The sequence below is a fragment of the Pezoporus wallicus genome, unplaced genomic scaffold, assembly GCF_028554395.1.
Source record: "Pezoporus wallicus isolate ANWC-B61680 ecotype Strahan unplaced genomic scaffold, APGP_CSIRO_Pwel_v1 scaffold_2584, whole genome shotgun sequence".
In the NCBI taxonomy this organism is placed as follows: Eukaryota; Metazoa; Chordata; class Aves; order Psittaciformes; family Psittacidae; genus Pezoporus; species Pezoporus wallicus.
The window spans coordinates 3,323,287-3,344,743 of NW_026642851.1; the positions used below are offsets into that span (position 1 = coordinate 3,323,287).

Consider the following 21,457-nt stretch of genomic DNA (forward strand, 5'->3'; position numbering starts at 1 on the left):
GATTCTTATAGTTTCTTCTTTTAAAACTTTGCAATTTACCTTTAATGCTGAAATGTCCTTATGCCTTAATGCCTTTTGATGTGCTTAGTTACACTCCCCAGAAAATAATTAAACATTTAAAGAAACAATCAAACTGCAGAGCATTTTAAGGTAATGGAAGCAAAGAATAACATGAGATCTGGATACAATTGTGTAAAGAAACCAAAGAGTAATAAAAAGCTATACTTAACAACAAATTAGATACACATTAGCAACTTCTTTAGTGAATAAAAGACATGAAAGTTATGGAAGTCCTTAAAAGGACATTCTGTCTGACTTTTCTTCCTTGCTTGTATTTTCAAAATAATTCACAGAAATATCAATTACCAATATAAAGTAAAAAATAATTTGTGGTCTATTAGCTAAAAATAAAGGTATAATTTATATTGCATCAGTAAATACATATGCTTAAGATAAATGAATCTTCCAGAGAAGCATAATGAAAACCAACTTCCATCACTGAATTAAGGCAGCAATTCACGACAATTGCCACCAGAGGTCAGGATTAAATTTATGAAATCACTGTATTCCTTTTAACGTTCCTTTGACGTTGGAAGACCTGAAATTGTACCTCAGAAATATCAGTACTAATATATAATGTGTAACTACTTATAGCATTAATGCCAATACTACAGAGATTTTCCTTTATAAATAGAAAATTCAAGCTCCCATAAATCTACTGTTCAAACACCGATTTAAAAATTGCTTTGATTTGGTAGTAGAAACATATAGCAGTATCTGGAATGGACTAATAATTTTACCTTCTGTTTTGTCCCATGTCATTGTCGTCCCCCGTCCCCCCTTTTATTCCTTCACAAAAATTAATATTTAGACCACCAACAACACCTGTCAATGTTCTTGGCATTTTCTCAATTTTCTGGTTATGTCACAACAGACTATATAAAACTTAGGTAAAATTAACAATTAGGACAACTTGAGAAAATGAATTTCAGTTCTGTTTGGTGGGTTTTGTTTATTTTGGTTTTGCTGGGGTATGTGGTTTTGTTTTTTTTTTGTGCGTGTGTTCGTTTTTGGTGTTTTTTTGGGGGAAGAGGGAGGAGTACAATCCATAAATTAAAACCACTTTCAGTATGTGATGAAAACAATTACAGTCATGTAACTAAAATTAGTAACTTCTGAAGGATAACAACTGATGTCTTTTTAAAATATCCTGGCTTAGTATTTTTTTCTGTGTATTAATAGCACACAAGAGAAAATTTCTTTACATAGTGGTTAAGGTTCAGGTATAGAATTTCATTAACATTTAAAAACATCCCCTTCTTTGTAAACTTCATATTGACTATCTTTTCAGAAGTACATTTTGCAAGCTGGTAAGAGAGTCAATAAGAGAAGAACAAACAAAAGAATCAGGTGGAACAGTTTTCCAGTTGCACTGTAAAATTGAGGCATATGGAAAATGGGCAATTCTACCTTACACAGTTATAAAAAAAACCTAAAAATTTTAGCTGTTGGAAAAAGCCCAACTTCACTTAGTTCTGAGTTTAGACCACAACCTTAAATAGCTAGTCATAACTACATTTAAGTCTATGGGGTCTACGTTTCTATGAATATGTTGTTTCTTAGTACTCCAAAAAGGAGGGCATGTATCTGAAAAAAGGTAAGCTCAAGATTTCATACAACTTTGTAACTGTGCTATTACAGAAAAAAAATTAAGTTATTCTCATCTTCTTCAACTAAAAAAGGCTTCAGAACACTTTATTCACAGGATGGTCATTAAGTATAGCTTTTAGTAATAAAAGTAACATTACAGCTACCATGAAACGTATTGAAAATTCAGTTCCTAAAATATATGCATTCCTAAGCATGTGGTTTCCTCACTGCAGATACCAATCAACTGTAATGAACTGGAATGAAGAGCTCATTAAGGACAGCAGCTCTCACCACTTGAATCTGTTCTTCAACAGATCAAGTATCATGCTACTATTCACAAGTTTTGTGTTGCCTACTTATGTCTTAGAAAGTAACTCTCGAGGAGGTAAAAAGTCTTTCTGAAGGAATGAGAATAAACAGCACCTAGAAATGCATCTGTCATTGCATTTTTGAGGAAATCTGCAATTTTTTAAAAAGCACATTCAGAAGGCAATCTGGCTGTAATTCTACTGTTTTTAGTATCTGGAAAATTGATCCCTACCATACTCTGTAGACACCTACAGATATCTTTGAAGAATGAAGCAGGATAAAGTTAAGTGTTTAGATGTGAAAACTGATATCCGACTGATACCAACACCAAAACACTCAAAACCATAACATATCCACAATTCCCATGAAGCACTGTCCATCTTTTCTGTATTGTGTCTCCTTGTGCAAAGTTGAGTTTCTTGAACTTTTGTGATCAATCTCCAACACTGCTTCCTACAACCTCAGAAGTGGTCAAAATTTCTTAGTTATATTTATATATATATATATATAAAATACATCTCACTTATAAAAATACATGAACATCAATGACATTGTCAACTGTTTTCAAGGGTTCATTCTTTACATACTGCATATTCCATTTAATAGTAATCACATACCATTGTAATGAATAGTCTGAAAAGGTGCAGTAAGGTCATAACACTTGTTCAAAAGTGTATTTGCTACACTCTCAATGGCAAACTGTGTGCACATACTGCCTTATCATCTTACCATACATTAAGCTAACTCAGATTCTTTTTGTTCTTTGCTACTTCAATTCTTTGGACAAAATAAACCACATTTTACCTATGAAAAATATTAAGTCTTTAAACAACTCCCCCCCTGCCCGGGTAGTTTACTTCAACACCCTGCAACCACCCCTCCATAAAAACCTTTTTTCTTTCTTTCATTTACAGCATTCCCCAGCAGCTGGACTGGAATTTGACTGCAAAAGTGCTGGTCTCAGTTGTTCGTTTTCTTTTCCTTTGGGTTAAATTGCATCACAAAACCACATGCCATAAGATGGATCACAACTGACCAGACCATATGGGTCAGTGGGTCAGTATTCTGTATTTGAAAGCAGCCAGTAATGAATGTGAGGGAATGTTTTGCTGTATTCACAAATGCTTTTTTTTTCCTCAACATACCTGAAGAAAGCGACACCGGTTAAAAACAAGGACGGGGGAAAAAAATGGGAGAGAAAGAGTCAAACTGGGGAGGAGAGGGGCAGGAAAAAGAATTCAACTAAAAAGGCCGAGACAAAACCTATGGAGGAAACTGTAACTGGGATTTGATATGAGAGGTTGGGAAGAAAAACTAATGCTTTCATCTAGGACAAGTTGAGCTGATCATTAGGAGGATCCCAATATAAGAAGAGAGAATAAAAGAGAAGTTTTCAAGGGAGAGAGAAAACAATATAAAAGAAGAAAGAAGGAAAAACACTTGGATGAAGTTGGAAAGGCTGGTAAAGTCTTCAGAATGACTGAGGAAAAGGAATATTAGAAACAGGCTGAAAAAGCCGGTACGACTGAGCTAAGAAACCAAGCACAGGGAAAAAGGGAATGGGGAAGGGAAGCTGAAAAGACTGACAGGAGCTACTGGAGAGAATGGAAAAATTTACGAAAACCTAGGGGATAGAAAACAGACACAGGGTTGGTCAAGCAAATAGGCTGGAAGAAGGGGCAAGTGGAGACAGAGCATTTAAGTTGGGAAAGAAAAGTTCCAGTTTTCAGGGCATGTCTAGACTGCCCACTGTGATAATGATTTTACTTTTGCACCATGCAGTGCACCGGGTTGGGGACACATTGTCTAGTGTGTATACGCCCTCAGTTTTCACAATAGGCACCTATAATACTAGTATGGAAATGCGTAGTTACCTTCTCTTACAAAAGGCTAAATCAAGACAGGAACAAAGCATTCTACACCAAATTTACTTCAGCAACTGAGACATTTGGTTACTTCATCCCCTCTTGTCAAGTTTAAGATTTTTGGGTGTGTTTTACAGAAGAATTTAGCACAGAGATCTGCAAAACAAACCCAGACTGTCACTACAGAAAGTGATTGGTTTAGGCATAAAAATTATTTTTTTAAACTAGAACAATATTCACTATGTTCAGATATTCCATGGCTATTTCATGTTCTTGACCCACATCTTTGCATGAGATAGTTTGCTGGTTTTTATAATAAACAGTTTTATTTGGCAAGACCAAAGTCCCATATATGCTATGACCTTTTGACATGACAGAGATGAATAGTAGATGCTAATATGAGGTGTGGTGACCCTGTCTGGCAATTCAGCTCCCCACGCTGACCCCCAGTCACTCCCTCACCAGCAGGATGGAGGAGAAACTCAGAAGGGCAAAAGCAAGAAAAGTTCACAGGTCAAGATAAAGAGAGCTTAACAAATGAAAGAAAACAATACAAAACCCCCAAATAACAAGGGATGCAAAGGCAATCCCTCACCACCTTGCACCAGCAGACTGATGCCCAGCCAGTTACAGAGCAGCAGCTGCTTTGGAACTCATCAAAACGTAATCAACTTGTTAAATAGTTTCCCACAGAAAATTAGTAGAAATTATGCACAGCCACAACTCCTATGGCAACACAAAGCATTAATACAACCGTAATGATGACATCGTTACAACAGTTCATTATCTACTGCAATGTTGATTATAGTTGCCATCCCATGATGTAGTTGACATAGTGTTTGCTTTAATGGTACATTAATCAGACCAGTAATGACATGCAACAGCTTTGTCTACAGCACATCTGCTCTTTCTTTCCTTTTTATTTGTAGGAAACAACGCACAGCATTGCAGTAAACATGTAAAAGAAGTTAGGAAAAGCATTACGTCAGTCTTACCTCAGAACTGTAATCTTCTACTGTGGTGGAAATTTCACTTTCTGGCTAAAATAAAATATTAAAATATTTACAATGATGGCACACTAAAAATATTATACAAGACATTTTTCATCTGTTTCTGAGAATTCAGACAATACTTGAAAATATTAAGATACACATGAATTTGATTAGTGCATATGAATGTGTATATATATATATATATATATATATATATATAAAAGTATCTAGTGAAGGCCACCTTCCCTTACATCCAATGCTTTAAAAAAGAAAAAGTTACTTTGCTGTTCAACTATGATCACAGAAACATTACCTGAGTCTTCTACTGAAAATACAACCTATAGATACAAAACAGTATTTTGGAAATGTAACTTATAATTTATTTGGTTTGGGTTTTTTTTTTTGGTTTTGTTAAGAAATAAGTAGTACCAAGAAAAGGACTTTTTTCTGATAGATCAGTTTTACCTGATGAAGAACTTTGCTGGCTTAAGAACATAATCATATATAGGATGTCATTTTCATACATGCAACACTTCTGATATTGACTAGAATTTTAAAATAAATACTCATACTCTCCTGCAGCTTCCATGGAAAACAAGGAGAGTAAAAGTGATCAGGATGAAAAAGGACAAAGACTCAAATCTTGTGCTCTAAAGAATCAGAGCAATTAAAGATACAAAGCCTTAACAAACTAAGCATAAATATGCCATGGAAGATGCTTGAATTAAATACAGAGTATCCTGATGAACAACATAAAATGTATTGGGTTTGGGAATCAAAATGTTAGGGAAATACGCAAAATATTCAAATTATCTATGTAAGGTGCACTATCAGTGAATAAGTATGCTTTTGAACTCTAAAAGTGTAATTTTGAGTTAAAACTACTTTAACAAAAATGAAGTGTACATAATAGGGCTTCTTCAAAATTCATTTAACACATTAGCCAGCCTTACATTGAATCAGTCTCCATTTTACACTGAATTCTGTCAGGCTTATTTTCAAAGGAACATAGCTGATTTTGCAACAGTAGACATAAGCAGAATTTGGAACTGTCAACTGTGTTTTGTGTTTTGCTTTTTTCAAGAAATCTGCCATTCAGACCTACTGGTGAGATCTGCTTTTTTTATAACCCTGTCACCACTGATTCTACATATTCTGAATCCAATATATAGCTCCACAACGTAATTAACCTTAAAAAAAAAAAAAAAGCATATTATGGAAAAAGTGCACAAAACTAACTTAGAATATCAGTGTGGAAGCTAAAATTCATACAGTGCATATGACTAAAAATTAAAAGGGTCCACCCTTAAAATAAAGACACAAACCTACAGGCTAATAAAAGTGTTTCTGCTATGGAATGCACAATTAAAAAATATTTACTTTACATAAATATATTTTTATTCAGATTTTGTATACTTGTATGTATATTTGTGTATATATGCATATACACACAAACACACCCAAATTAAACATATTTTTTTGTACTTATATCCTTGATCTAGGACAACGTCCTCTGGAAAGAATAAAATCAGGAAACCCACATTATTATTCTCCTAATACAGACAAAAAGACATATGGCTGTATCATCCTAAATTTTTTCATAGTTTGTTCCAATTCAAAAGACTTCATAAAGAAAGATTAGAAGTATTCCTATAGAAGCTCAGAAGAATTCCTATAAATTTATGTATTTAATTAGATACAATGATTTGAAGTTTTTTATATACTCCATGAAATACAGGCACTTCTCCAACATGCAAAAAAGGGTAAGAAATCTGATGTCTTACACAAATCTTCCTTGTAATGTTTTTGAATCTTACAAGAAACATGATAAATTAATGCCTTCTACAAGCATTAATTCTAACACATTCTAATGTTTTCTACTAGATAAATGAATGTATCTATTATGTATCTAAACCTGCTAGGTTTATCCCAGGATAAACTAAACCTAGTAGATAACAATAGTAAAAGACAAAGAACTTGCAGATTGAAGCTTATGAGAAAATATGAATTCTCTAAGAAAGGTGATAACTGAAAATAATTCTTTTTTTAATGGTAATTTTGCCACATGTAAGATTTTTTTAAAAATTTACTATATTGGTGGTGATTTCTGAATACTAAAGTAAAAAAAAACCCACTCAAATAATTTTTTAAAAATTACCAAAATCTATAGTGCTCCATCAGTTTAGGTGTGCAATATCTGTTAGCAGCATAAATAATCTTTTTAAAATATCTCCTTCAACCCTGCATCTAGATAGTTTTCTGGCTGTTAAGACCTAGTATTTTAGCCAAGGGATTTATTGAAGGTAAGTAGAGAAAGATGGCCAAATAAACTCAAGTTAAATGGCTCTGTCTTCTGTGCTATGGCATTCATCCATACCCTACTAAAAATCACTTTAAAAGACTTAAATCCTATGAGCTCACACATTAGATTCCAACATTGTCCTGGTTTCAGCTGTAACAGGTTGCTTCTTTTCTCCTCCCTGGTAGACGGTGCAGTGCTGTTTTGGCTTCAGTCTGAGAACAATGCTGATAACACACTGGTGTTTTGGTTGTTTCTAAGTAGTGCTTACTCTGATCAAGGACTTTTCAGTCTCCCGTGCTCTGCCAGTGAAGAGGGGCATGAGAAGCAGGGAGGGAGCAGAGACAGGACACCTGACCCAAACTAGCCAAAGGTATTCCATAAGACAGCAAGTCATGCCCAGTGTATAAACTGGGGGGAGTCATGTAGAAGGGACTGATCCCTGCTCGGGTTGGGCTGGGTATCGTTTGGCAGGTGGTGAACAACTGTATAATGCATCACTTATGTTTACTGTTTTCTTTTCATTTTCCCCTTCTGGTTTTATATTCTCTCCCCTTCTTATTTCCCTATTATTATTATTGGTGGTAGTAGTAGCAGTTTTGCATTGCACCGTAGTTACTGGACTGTTCTTATCTCAACCCATGGCAGTTGCATTCTTTCAATTCTCCTCCCCATCCCTCCAGAAGCAGGGGGGAAAGAAGGGGGAAAGTGAGTGAGCTGCCTGATTCTGAGTTACCAGCTGGGCTTAAACCACAACAGTCCTTTATGGTGCCCAAAGTGGGACACAAAGGGTCGAGATAACAACAGATCTGACCAGAGTGTGTCTAATCATATTTGTGATAAGCATTCATTGTTTTGAATTAATAGTCACTTGTCACAATGCTGATTTGCTATCAGAGTCGTTGCACCTGGTCTCAGAGTTTCCTTATGTCACACCTTACTTGAAGCCAATATTTGCTGGTTTAGTTTATCGGCTTTGGGGCTTGGGCTAAGGTTCTCATTTCGTTGTACTTTATGATAATGGCTTGTGATACAATAGGATTATTGACTATGAAACTGATCCAGTATGTTGCCAGCATGGCCATCACCTCCATACTTCAGGAGGCATGTAACGGGAATTGTTAACACTTAGACCTCTTTTTTTTTCCCCTCTCGGAGTGCCAGCCTATTGAGATGAGCTCTTGCACATTCTGCTCTCCCACCAGGCTATTTACAGTAGTGTGATAATTTAAGAGTACCCTTGAAACCAATCTGGTCCTTTTGCTAGGAAACATCATTTTGTTGAATGTGGCTCAGGTCTTGTTTAAGGTTAGACAATTATCTAAGAATACCACCAAGAGTCATGAGTGGCAGGTGTATGGGATCATATGGGTAAGTACCTAGGCCAGTAGGCCCCCCTCCAGTGCTTTGAAACTTTTACCCCTGAACAAGTGTGAAGTCCTGAAAAACTAGTAAAACATTTGGAAAAAGTATGCTGTCATCCTGGGAATACCAGAAAGGTACAAATAACTGTAACATGCTGGGGCCTAGCCTATGCCTACAAAGCCCCACTCAACCCTATCCAGTAAGCTCAAGGGGAAAAAGATGTCTCTGGATCTGATGGCAAAGCAATAGATATCGTGGCCAAGTCCATCCCCAACGATGAGCACCACAGCTACGCCAACTCTGACAAAAGATACTGCAGCCACTCCAACCCCAGTGACAGACAGTGCAGCCACTCCAATCCCAGCAACAGACACTGCAGCTGAACTTAAGGACCAATCCCTGCTGCTATCAGTTGCCCCTATAAGCAAGAGGAAATGGAAATGAAAAACAACTTGTGCAGTGAAGGAAGATAAAGACTCAACACATGAACTAGAGGAGGTGACATTTGAGGGATTACTTGCTAAGGAAGGGGGAACTGACAAAGTGATTGCAAGAGAAATGAATCCTCAGCCTCTGGAGGTGGCTCTTGTTAAACTGTGAAAGGTATCCCTACAAGGAAGATGTTGTATGTTGCCCAGGCAAGTGGCCCACAATACAGAAAAGCCTCTAGTGCCTGAGTGAATTAGCTGTTTTAGAGATGATCTATTTTAAGTCACATGCCTGGGATACACCCACAGATTCAGATGAAGTAGAATGTACACGATCCATGTGGTGAAAATCTACTTATTTTTTTCAAATCCTCTATCTTACTGTACATCCCAGAATATCTTTTCTCTAGTCAAAGCCTTTGACTGCTCTTTGCTATCATAGGAATGCCTTACCCACATTCACCACCTACATCTTTTCTCACTGAGGCATCCTCTTAGTTTCACTATACTGTTTATGTTTCCATGTTTCTGTCACTTTTCTTCCATAGCTCTTCTCAAGAATCCCACCCAGTGTCTCATTCTTACTCTGCTTCTGTTCCTTGCCTGACAAATCTCAAGCACTAGCAACTGAAGTTAAAGTTTATAGCTTCACGTTCATGTTTGCATTATCTACTCGAGTAAACAGTTCAGCTATTCTAAAACTCTTACCAAACAGCTTTGTCCTGTGAAAAACAGAAGACAAGTTACTAATCCAACCTTAGTCAATTAACAGGTATTCTTCATCACAGAACTCTGAAGTTTTCTTTTCTAAGAAGCTTTGTATAATAGCTTTTAATACCCAGGTGACTCAAGGACAATTTTACCGTGCCATAGGTTAATTTGTTATGCTTTCCTGGTATTGGTATATTCTTGCAAAGCAGTCTGCTCCAATGCATCACTTCAAGACTTTCCAGAGAAGGTGATCTCAGTGATTATTTACCCTTGAAGTATTTTTTTCTTCCATTTTTAATTGCAGGATGTCACAAAAAGAAGCAATCCTGAACCAAAGAGTTTCACTGATCCAATTAATTTCCTGTGCTATCTCTTCTAGTTTATTTTTACTTCTATGTGGAAAAAGACACTATGGATGTCAAGACCAAAAGACACCAGGGTGCAACAGAACAAAGCCAAAAAACAAAGGCAACTAGAAACTCAACATATTATTATCTTCGTGAGACCAAGATGAAAAGCATTTAACATAAGACTCAGAAACTTTAACCAGGAAATACTGCAGGGAGATAAACTTCTATCCACAAAGCTACCACAAAAGAACCTGGGTCAAGATTTTTAGATACCTAGGCAATATAGTCATATATTCTGAGTCTATTTTGTGGTACAGAAAGAACAATTCAAAACATGAATTCCAGTAAAAGATTAAGTAAAGTGGACATACTAGAAAAAAAACCGCAGGGAGATTAGCTTGTATCCACAAAACTACCACAGAAGAGCCCTGACAGGGTTTTAGGTAGATAGGCAAGAGAGTCCCATGTTCCAAGTCTATTTTGTGGTAAAGAAGGAACAATTCTAAACATGGGTTCCAGTAAAAGACAAAACAAGTAACTGGAATCAAAATTTATCTAGGAAATATTCCTGCATAATGCCTCAGGTAATCTTGCCTTACTCTCCTGACACAGCAGCCTATGAAGATTTAATGCTGGGTGAAAAAGCAAACAGCTCAAAGAGACTGTCTAATTCTCCATTGCAGAGATTAGCCTGAAACTGCCTATTACACTGGCTGCCATTTCAACTAAGCAAGCTAAATCCAATTACTGTAATACAGGCTCTCTCCAAGTCATTGCACTTCTAAGACTAAAACCAGTAAGTTATGAGTTTCACTGAAACTCTCAGAATTTTTCCTCTTCTGTTAATACTGCACACATAGAGATTTCAGCAATCATCTTCCAACTCCAAAATACCCATTACTTGTTTAACACAAAGAAGCAGGCTGCATACAACATGTAACAAAGGAAAACGCTTTCCCAATTGGGAGCAGCTTTTTTTGGTGGAAGCGAGTACAGTTTCAGAAGTCACTAAGACATGAGTAATTCAGGAGAGTCAAATTACAAACACATACTCATCACCATGCTTATTCTTTCAAAGCTACATTTAAAAAACTAAACAAACAAAATCCCAACAAACCAAAAAACCCCAAATGCACATCTATGTTTATTTACTTAAACATAAGATGATCTCCCTTGAGAATAAGGCAGACCTCAGAAAACTCATACCCAATCTTCAGAATACATCTGTGTGCAATCTTTAGCAATTGCAGTACAGATACTTTTCCCATTTGTAAAATCAGTCTCATACTGTTAGCCCTCAGAGATCAACATAGGCTACTAGGACTAACCTGATTTAATTAGACCTGCTTTGAGCACGGGATTGGACTAGATGACCTTGGAAGTCTCTTCCAACCTAAATTATTCTATGATTTTGTACTTTACCCTCTTTCCCCAGTTGTAGTAGAGGTATTTATCCTGACAAAGAAAATACATCAGCAGAGTTGTCTGTAACATGCAATAATGATGTACTTCAAAATATATTTGGTTAAGAAAGTTTCTTCATATAGTTATATTTATTTAGACTATAATGTTAAAAAAACCTCTTAAGCAATTCCCTCTAAACAGCTCTCTACCCTGGCAGGCCTCTCTCCTTAGCTGCAGATAACCTGCTGCATTTCATGAAGTACATCTTTCTCTTTTCCTAAAAAGCAAAAAAGGACTCATCTCCACCTATGAAAACTGTCATTCTGGTATTAAATACTCATTAAAAAAAATTTACCTCCTTCAGGAAAAGCCGAGTTGAATGACAGTTTTACTGAGTTAAACAAACAGTTTTGAAGCCCTAATATGACTTTTCAAAAGTATGAAAAGCTGCATATTAAAAGGCACGTATCCTTAAAGTTCAGAATACCTAGTGTACTGATATACTGCAGACTTGACACTGTAAAATAAACGGATCAATGACTTTACAAGTTTTTATTCACTTGTATGATTTAGTCTGCTCCTCCACTAGGGTAACCTTTTTTCTTGCATAAATGAGAGAAATTTTTTAAAAGTGTAATTTTTCTATTACTTCTCAGCTACTGGAAATGAGATAATGGAGACAAAATAGTTACAAATTGACTATCTTAGCACAGGACAAAATGCAGAGCATTCTATGTATCTCAGAAAAGACTAAATTCACCTGCACAGAGCTGGGAATCTGCATCAAGCTGTTTTTTTAGAATACCATTCATGTCTTTTTAGAAGCATTGCTTTTGCAAATGGAATAAGCTATTCTGTAAATACATTAGCATCTCCTGTCCCTCATACCTGGAACAACGTATTACATTACATGAATTCATGTTCACTCAGAACTGAACTGGAATGCCAGAGTATATCACACAGGGCATCTTGAAACATTCCCAGAGCATGTACTTTCAGCCACTAGTAGTAAGGATTGTATGTCATTAAGTAGTAAAAGTAGAGTATCTGTTTATCAGTTTTTTAAGCCATCCAATTCTAAGTAGTGTTTTCTAAATTTCTCCTTATTAATCAGAAAGGCTCAAATTACATTACAAATACATGAAAGATGCTTAGTTTTGCATTTTGCTATAACCATAGCTGCAGTGATCAAAAATCCACTGCAATTTGTAACCTTTTAATAAAACACAATGCATAAAAACAAGCAATAAAATAAAACCATTTTTCACCTATTTAGAAAGTGTACAGTACCAACAAACTTTCCATAATCTACAGTACACTGACTACCACAGAAAACACAAGGAGGCTGGTAAAAAGTGCCTTCTCTAAGGAGAAGGACATACTATGGACGGGCAGAGGAGGCAAGGAAATAAAATAATGTCCAAAATATCCTGTAATTTCTGTATTCCCACTCTCAAAGTGGCTGTTTACAGCCTGAAACTAACTTACCTCAATGGTGTAAGTCTGGCTGTGTTTGGTAACTTCTCCACTATGCAAAGTCCTGATAATAGCAAAGTCAGCAGTGGCACCTGCTCCCCTTCGGCTGCTGCACGTGGATGCTTCACCACCTCGAGATCGCTCAGTATCAATCCCATCTTGTACTGATTCTTCATCTTTGATGTTTGCTGTTTTCTTCTTCTTTTTCTGCTTCTTTGATGCATTCTGACCATCAGTTTGGGCCTTCCGCTGCCTAAATTGGGCAAGCTGCATAAAAGACAAAATCTTGTTAAAGGTGAAAGTTTTCCTGTTTATTACTAATAACATCCTCAGTAAAGGCTTACCAGCTATTCTACATAAGCCTTCAAACCAATCACTACTGAAACAAGTTGGAAGTTAATGCAACATATCTGAGACACGTTCAGGTTTTCTGTTTATATAGTTTGCTTTAAAAGAAAAGTTAAATATAAATTAACACTGTATTAATGAATTCCTTCTCAGTTTCATACTAGCAAGTTACTGTTCCACAAACTGATACCTAGAAATCAAACCATCCAAAGGTAAAGGTACAAATGTCATTATAAAGGGTAAGTGCAATGAAACAACCTCTGAGTTTTAATTTTCATAGTAATAAATACCTCAAAAATCAATTTACAGAAATTACTTTTAAATTTTTTATGCCAGAAACAGATAAAGCAAACCTTTCTTTCAGCAAGTATCACACAAAGCTTTTTTTAAAAGTTTATGTTAGAACTCAAAAAGCAGATCAAGTTCCGGAAAATATCATAAATAAATAGTGAAATGCATAATGAGGAAAAAGTCTAGAAACAAGCAGTGAGTAAATTACAAGATACACTACCTTGTAGCAAAACATGCTGATGAACAAAAAGTCACAGGTGAGACAGGCACACAGTTGAAAAACCAATTAGTACGTAAGCTATTCAAATACAGTAAGACACTGCCTTTTGAAGAGCTTACCACTTTTAATCACTTTATAGTGGTTTACACAGGAAAATCCATTTAAAACACTTTTTTCTTAATAAGAACAGAATTTCTGTTCAAACAAAAAAAAACCAGGCAGAGCAGGTTTTACCAATTAAACTGAATTAAATTAAAACTGAAAACTAAACAGATGCTACCAGTAACATCTGGTATCAAAAATCATTATTTTCCAATTGAAGAGTCCAAGATTAATTAAGTGCCACAATATGTTTTAGAAACATAGCTCCAAAGTATATATAAAGTGTGCTAATGAAGACCCTAAAGCTTTAAATACTTTTTACATCAACTAATACCAAATATCATGATTTTTTTTAATAAATCTGCTGCAATTTTAAGAGAAAGCTATAGAAGAAAGGCAGCATGTTTGCTCAGGATATTCACCAATCGAGAAAGCCAGGCTTCCATCCAACCTCTTCAGCAACACCCAAACCAAGCAGGACATATAGATTCCCTTTCCCAGTCACCGTTCAGCTGCAGTGCAAGCTGTCACTTGAAGTGATCTCTAGCTCTCATCTGGCCCCAAGACAGCTGAGACACCCCTGTCTAAATAAACACATCACTGACGGATCAGTTCTGACTTCTGGCTAGTTTATCCCTTTATCTGTATTTCTTCTTGGCTTTCTTCAGCCTCCTCTCCATTCTCAAAGACTACTGACAGCTTGGCATATGGCTCCTAGTCTGTTTACAGGAGGAAGACCTGAAGATTTGCTGAGCCAAATAGACCCACCTACATAGTTAATACCCATTTCCTCCCTACTGCAGCTTCACAAATTATTTCTTTTTATTTTTTAAATAAGTAACTTTCATTATTTCACCAAAAAAAAAAATCTATTAAATCCACAAATTCTGAACAGGGCAAGAAAGGACAGTCTCCTCCTGACTTCAAAGTTTAAGGAAAAAAAACCCCACAAACAACAAAACTATAGATTTAGCTTCTCAAAAATGGGAAGGGTGAAGGTCCCAGTTGCCTCCCCACAACATTACAACATTCTCCAAAAACTGTAAATTTACCTCAACAAACTATTTGCAATTTAGCCAAAGACAAGCAGAATTTGTCCAAATGCCACAATGACAGGAAGCAGACAACCCGACTTCAAGCGTAACTACAGGAGATTTTGCCTTTTTCTAGTTTTAAATAATGACAGACATGCAGTGCCATTGGTTAAGAACTTCCTTCCCCAACTTGACTGAAACCTTGTGCAATGGAAAGTTAAGTTGGATTTTTCTTCAAGCAGCTTTACAGTGTCGGTTTGCCTACAAAATTAGATGTGCAGCATAAGGGTAAGTGAATTACTCCATGTCCCTCCTAAAGAATTTTGCATATTTTAGCTGAAGTATCAGGTTATGCCAGATTTCTCTCCTTTCCAAATTAAGCTGTCGACTTTCACTTCTTCAGAATTAACAGACTATGTTTTACCATGGCAGCTATAAGCAGACTTTATTTTTTCTTTTTTCCTGCTTAAACATTGAAGATGGGCACATATGAAAACTAAGTGCATGTGCAAATTAAACTATTATTTTTTGTGTTACACAAGTCCTCAACTGATTATTTCTGTACCAGCATCTAGTATTTTGGAAATAACTACACTATTAGTGGTAGATGCATGCATAAATCATATCACTTCTCCCACTGAATATTCACATACACACAGAACTGTCCAGCTACTAATGCACTGTAGCTTCAAATTGTAATCAAATTTAAAAATGCAACAACAAGCAAACAATAAAACAGAAGCGAGAGAAGCAGCATAACAAAATGCTACTGCTGACCAGATACACTCTGTGATGCTCACATCAAGACAGGGAAGTCTCAGCATTCTAATTCCTTCAGAAAATGGGACTCAGGAACTAGAGTTGAGGAGGATCTATCTACATTTCAGTAACAAGCAGGAAAAAGTCCATCAGTAGTCATGGAAACTATGGAAAACAAATTTTCTAGAATTAAAACAAAGAGAAAAATACTTTCAGATTTTGTATTTCAGAAAAATAGGTTTTCCTGTCTGTACAAAATGTGTAACAAATACAAGCTAATATAGCTATACATTCTTTCACCCTGTCTTCCAGGCACACCGGCTTGATAATGCCAAAACTAAGTCTGCGGAGAACTTAACACTGCTTCTGTCAGCTCTGAATCTGCAGTTTTGAAACTATCAATGTCATCTCTCTGTTGAGTTAAAAAAGTTGCAAGCAAGAGCAAAAGATAAACACAAGAGTTACTAATGGAGGAAGAAGGATCCAAAACCAAAAGCTGAAGAGCACTCAGAACAGACTCTCCACACTGATCTGTCTCCAAGAAGCAATAAAGAATGAGCCCCTTAGCCTGGGAAAGCATCAGGAACTTAGCCCACAACGCAACTTTACCATAGGCTTAAGCACATCTTGAAAACCGATCTAGAGCAAGTTGCTCTAGATATTGCCTCTTATAAACAGGAAAAAACTTACTGAAAGTCACAAAACTACAACAGAGAAGCATGCAGAAAAATAATGGGTATACTTTTCGAAATCATTTCCCACAGTAAAATAACAATTGACTAGAAAGTAGATATTTAGAGTACATTTATTTATGTAGTTGTAATTATAACCTCCTTCTACATATGAATCCCAAACCAACACACTAGCCCCAATCCACATCACAGACTACACCAAAATTAGACACCTGGTACATCATTACTTAGCTTTTAAATGCTGATGCCCTCCAATTGTCAGGAAGTCAGAAAAGCAGAGGAGAATCAACTGCTATTAGGAATTAAGTACTCTTGAGGCAGAAGGGAACTAACTTGCAGAGTGGTGGGGATTACTTGTGTAAACCGTGTCGACTGTGATAAGTTAATGTGCTGCTATAATTGCAACAGCAGCAGTATGTATTCATTCAGCTATCTTCAGCACGTTCTGACCCTTGGCAATTATGCCAGTCATCTAGATGGCTGGGATATGCTGTGCATCGATTAGTTTCAAATATGATCTGACTGAACTATTTATAAAGTAGAAATTAAAGTGTGTGTTAAAATAAAATTTCGCTCCAAAACGGGAAGGAGAATCGAAAAGAATGCAACTCCCACGGGCTGAGATAAGAACAGTTTAGTAACTAAGGTATAACACAAATCACTACTGCTACCACCAATAATAATAATGATAAAGGAAATAACAAGGGAAGAGAATACAAGACCTCAGCACCCGTCGACTGATAACTCGCCCCCCCCCAGCCCGACCAAGCACTGACCAATACTTCATCCAACCCCACAGTCCCAGCCCTTCTGGGTAACTCTGTTACATCCTGGGCATGCCGTGCTGTGGTATGGAATACCTCTTTGGTCAGTTTGGTTCAGGTGTCCCGTCTCTGCTTCTTCCCGGCTTTCCCTCCTTCTTGGCAGAGCATGAGGCTCAGAAAGTCCTTGGCCAGACCAAACATTTGAGCAGTAACTAAAAACATCGGTGCTGTCAGCACCGTTCCCAGGCTGAAAGTCAGAAACACAGCACTGCACCAGCTACTAAGAAGGAGAAAAACCAACTTCTACTGCTGAACCCAGGACACCTACTCACAGAAGAGATTTTGCTCTTTCTTAAAAGCTCTCACTCTGACAACCAGTGAGAAATGTTCTCTGCTGGACCAGTTCTGTGGCCTTTTTTCAGATCACTGTCGTGATTTAAGCCCAGCCAGCAACCCAGAGCCATGCAGCCGCGCTCACTCCCTCCCCTTCCTCCCTAAGCTCCCGGAGGGATGGGGAGGAGAAACGAAAGAATGTAACTCCCACAAGTTGAGATAAGAACAGTCCAGTAACTAAGGTATAACACAAAGCACTGCACTAGCAGTGTGCAACTTCACTCAGTCAGTATCAGAAGACAAGGACTTCTGAATTTTCTTATCTCTAGTTCAGAGTGGTGGTTAATAGCTCAAAATGAAACTGGCAGTCCTATAGTATTCGGTATCTTTATATATAATCTGAATGATGAAACTGAATGCACCTTAACCAAGTTCACAGATAACACTAAACTGGAGGAAAGCCAGATACACTACAAGGAAGAACCACCATACAGAGAAACACCAACATGCTGGAAGACTAAGCCAACAAGAACTGTATAAGATTTAACAAAGATAAACCTCAAGTCCTACATCTGGGATGGAATTATCCCATATAGCAGTAACAGTTGGGGACTGACTGCCCTGGTTTGTAGCTCTGCTGAAGAAGACCTGACAGTCCTACTGGAGAGCAAACTAACCATGAGTGAGCAGCATGACCTGGCAGCAATGAAGATAAACCATGAGAAACCTCTCTGAAATGACTCTCAATGCCTACCACAGCACATGACTAAGTTTTGAATCCAACTGTCTATACACCAGTTTTTCAATTAACTATTTACTGTATGACTGAAATAACCCTACATGTTTTGCAAGATTCTGTTTTGTAAAACAGAATTTGATAGCAGCAATACCATTTCGTTTTGAGAATCTGGTCTCACAATACAGTTGAAAAAGGCTCAGTGAGCCTAACAAACACCACCTAGATTCAGTGCTTCAAAGTAAATGTTGCATTTAACAGCAAAAAGCATCTCTTAAACTTTCAGTCTAGGTGACCAAAATTCTCATAAACACATAAGGGGTAGGCAAAAGTGAAATGCCAGGTGTTCCTTGAGACTTGACACCAAAACAAAAGCCACAAATTTGTCTGAGAAAGGGGTATTTGGCGTATAGACTGAATACTAATAAGTCTGCTCTAAGTTGCATCTGAATGCATAACATGCATTTTGGCAAACTGTATTGTTCAAGTGATAACTATGATATATCCCAAAATCAGACAGACTTCGGCTGCAACTGAAGATGATGCTCATGCATCATGAAGCTCCCAGAAGATCATAAAGAGTCTTGTGATAGAAAGGCTTTTCCAATATAATGCTCCTACTCCTTATGACTGAGTGATAATAAGGTATTTCTGAGTTATTACTAAGAGTGAAAATGAAACCAAAATATTCAGTCTAGACCAGACTATTAACATCTTTAAAGGTGAAGGATTAATTCAAGATTCACCTGCCCTAGTAATGATAGGTCACTACTCCCTTTGACCACAGGTAAGCAATTACTGCTACAAAGGCTTTCAGTGATACACAAAGAACAAAAAGCAGGGCCCTGGAGTGGGATTTGTTTCATTCATCTACAAAGTACAGATACGTCCCATGAAGTCTTGACTTGGGTGTCTTGCAAGCCAACAGGGACAAACTAAAAAGGCCAACCTGAATTTGAAATTTTGACATCGTTTAGAAGCTGGAGATCGGATGCAGTCTGTCTCAGGTTACCTATTTCACCTTCCCCTGGATAACTAAAAAAACCCAAAAAAACCCTGCCATAATCTGTCTCGCACCTGTGACCTGTTTTTACAATTCCAAGACACAGGAACATTTTAATGTTCCATGGTAGCAGGTAAGATGCCCTCAAAAGGGGTAAGTAAGAGAGTCTGAGAGACAGCAACAATGAGATTTAGGCAGTAAAGCCTTGCCTAGGCTGTTAAACTCATTTGTTGTTAGGCCACCAAGTTTTGTAAAAGCTTGACAGTCTGCCTCCTAGAGGGGTGTCAAACAGGTTAACTGGTAACTCTCCCAGAGAAGAAAGTGGCTATTTGTCACTTTTGTCATATTCTCAGAAGACCTAAGCACTGAGGGTTGTGCTGCAAAGCACTAACTTGTGAAGTGTAGACAAATTTACAGCGCCACCTGGTCTTCTAGGTTCCTAATGCCTCTACTAACAGAGGATAACTTCAAAACCAGAGGATAAATAGACATCTTTCTGGTGAAGTCTATGATTCTATTATTCTATTCTGCTAATCAACAAATTGGACAGTATCAGAAGTCTTTCCAAATTCTGAGATAAAAACCTACAGAAAGGTAATGGAGCAAGCAACTCGCAAATATGTTCAACAAACTATGCACACATCTGAAAATCCAAACTGTAAGAATTAATGTCTTCCAAGTTTCAATCTACTTAACTGTTGAGGCAAATGGAGCTTTGGTTTATTCATTCCACTCAACAGATGCTGAATTTACTAAGTGGGAAACACTAGGTTGAATGATCAAGAAAATAACTACCCAGGGATGAGGTATTTTTAATCTACTCATTTTTATGTTGCACTCACAGACAAATTTTTCCAAATAACATCAGTAAGACCTTAGAACATCTCCCCATATGGAGAGACTCAAGAGTCTCAGAGGATGCCAATAAGGCTATGAAAATTTCCAGAAGAAATGCTACAGTCTTTACCTAAATACAAAGGTTTTCAGCTTCAGACAGCCATTCTTTTGCAGTACTCTGAAGAAAACCAATGGGATCACCACAATTTACATTTATAGTTGAAGTGCCACAAAGGACCACACAGGACAGTGAGAGGAATAGCATACCAGTCAATTCTTTTTAGCAGCCTGTATCAAGTTGGAGTACCGTTGGCAGTGCTAATAACCAAGGACACTGAACTTGAATGAACCTCTCCAGATGGCACTGTGAACTGGAAAGCCTCAGAATTAGTGTGGTTCTCATCTGGTCTGCTCTTCCATGTCCCAAGAATTTAAATAGGAACAGACCTAGGGACAGCTAAGTTCATTACAGCTGGGTTATTTTCTGGACAAGGAATGGAAGTTAATCATACGAAAATAGTCTCAAGTCAGGTTACAATGACAGACACATCAAATGCATTTCAGTGCTGGACTGCTTCAGGAAATGCAGTGCCTCAAACTAACTGCTAAAAAAAATTACTCAACTAGGCTGTTAACTAACCTACTTCTACACACATGATTTATATATTGCTCCTATCTACTTTTAAACTTGACCCTCATAATGAGTGAAAAAAGCATGTGACTTGCACTGGTACTGTATTTCCCCCAAGTGAAGACAAAATCAGTGGATTGGGCCAAGCTGTCAGTAACAAAAATGAGAGGGCAACAGAAAGCTTGTTTCATGCTGTTACGTAAAAAAAACACAGATCATCCATGCTTGAAGCCTGAAATATCTTTGTCCTTCAAGGCCAAGGGAGCCGACATGTTAACAGAACCTCTTTTACTCTGCGTTAAGTGAGGGAGATCACCAGTCGGGTGCTGTCTCAAAAGGCACGGTCTATCCTTTGCTTTTGCCCAGAGTTTCAAAGGCTTGGTAATAATGGGAAGGCAAAAGAGTTACACACTGACAAAAAATGCACTCATGCTCCACTAGGATTATGTGTAACACCAACTTTAATTAAAAACTGGATCCTGACGCTTTCTTTAACTAGGCTGGAAAAAAAAGCAACAACCAACCAACCAACCCAATAGCACAAAGTTAAAACTTCAAAATAACTAATAAAACTAAGCCACTGGTGGCACGTAGTAGAGTAAATTAGGTAGGCTACACATGACACCAACCAAATGGAAACTAGATTGCTGTGTATCACCTACTGGCCAGATTGCTGTGTATCATCTACTGGCCTAAGACAAAGCTTGTGTTAGATAAATTTAATCACATGAAAATAGAGGTAAAACAAAACGAAACCCAACAACAATAAAAAAGGCCTGTGACTTGCAAAAAGTACCACACTTTAAAGCCATTGGCACAGATTAAAGTAATGCTTACAAAACACATTTGGCAGAAAAA

General features: G+C 37.2%; 1 protein-coding gene across 12 annotated transcripts in view; it reads right to left on the bottom strand.

Moving 5' to 3' along the window:
- Positions 1–21,457, bottom strand: part of AKAP9 (A-kinase anchoring protein 9) — a 110,026-nt gene that overhangs the window by 73,668 nt on the left and 14,901 nt on the right. For 9 of the 12 annotated variants that reach the window (XM_057432763.1, XM_057432761.1, XM_057432764.1 and 6 more), the window contains 2 exons: positions 12,862–13,116; positions 4,820–4,864 (listed from right to left, as the gene is read on the bottom strand). In XM_057432763.1, coding sequence (XP_057288746.1) covers positions 4,820–4,864; positions 12,862–13,116 — 300 coding nt within the window. Of the gene's footprint in view, positions 1–4,819; positions 4,865–12,133; positions 12,247–12,861; positions 13,117–21,457 lie in introns of those variants that run through there. The other 3 variants (XM_057432768.1, XM_057432767.1, XM_057432766.1) reach the window with 2 other exon arrangements.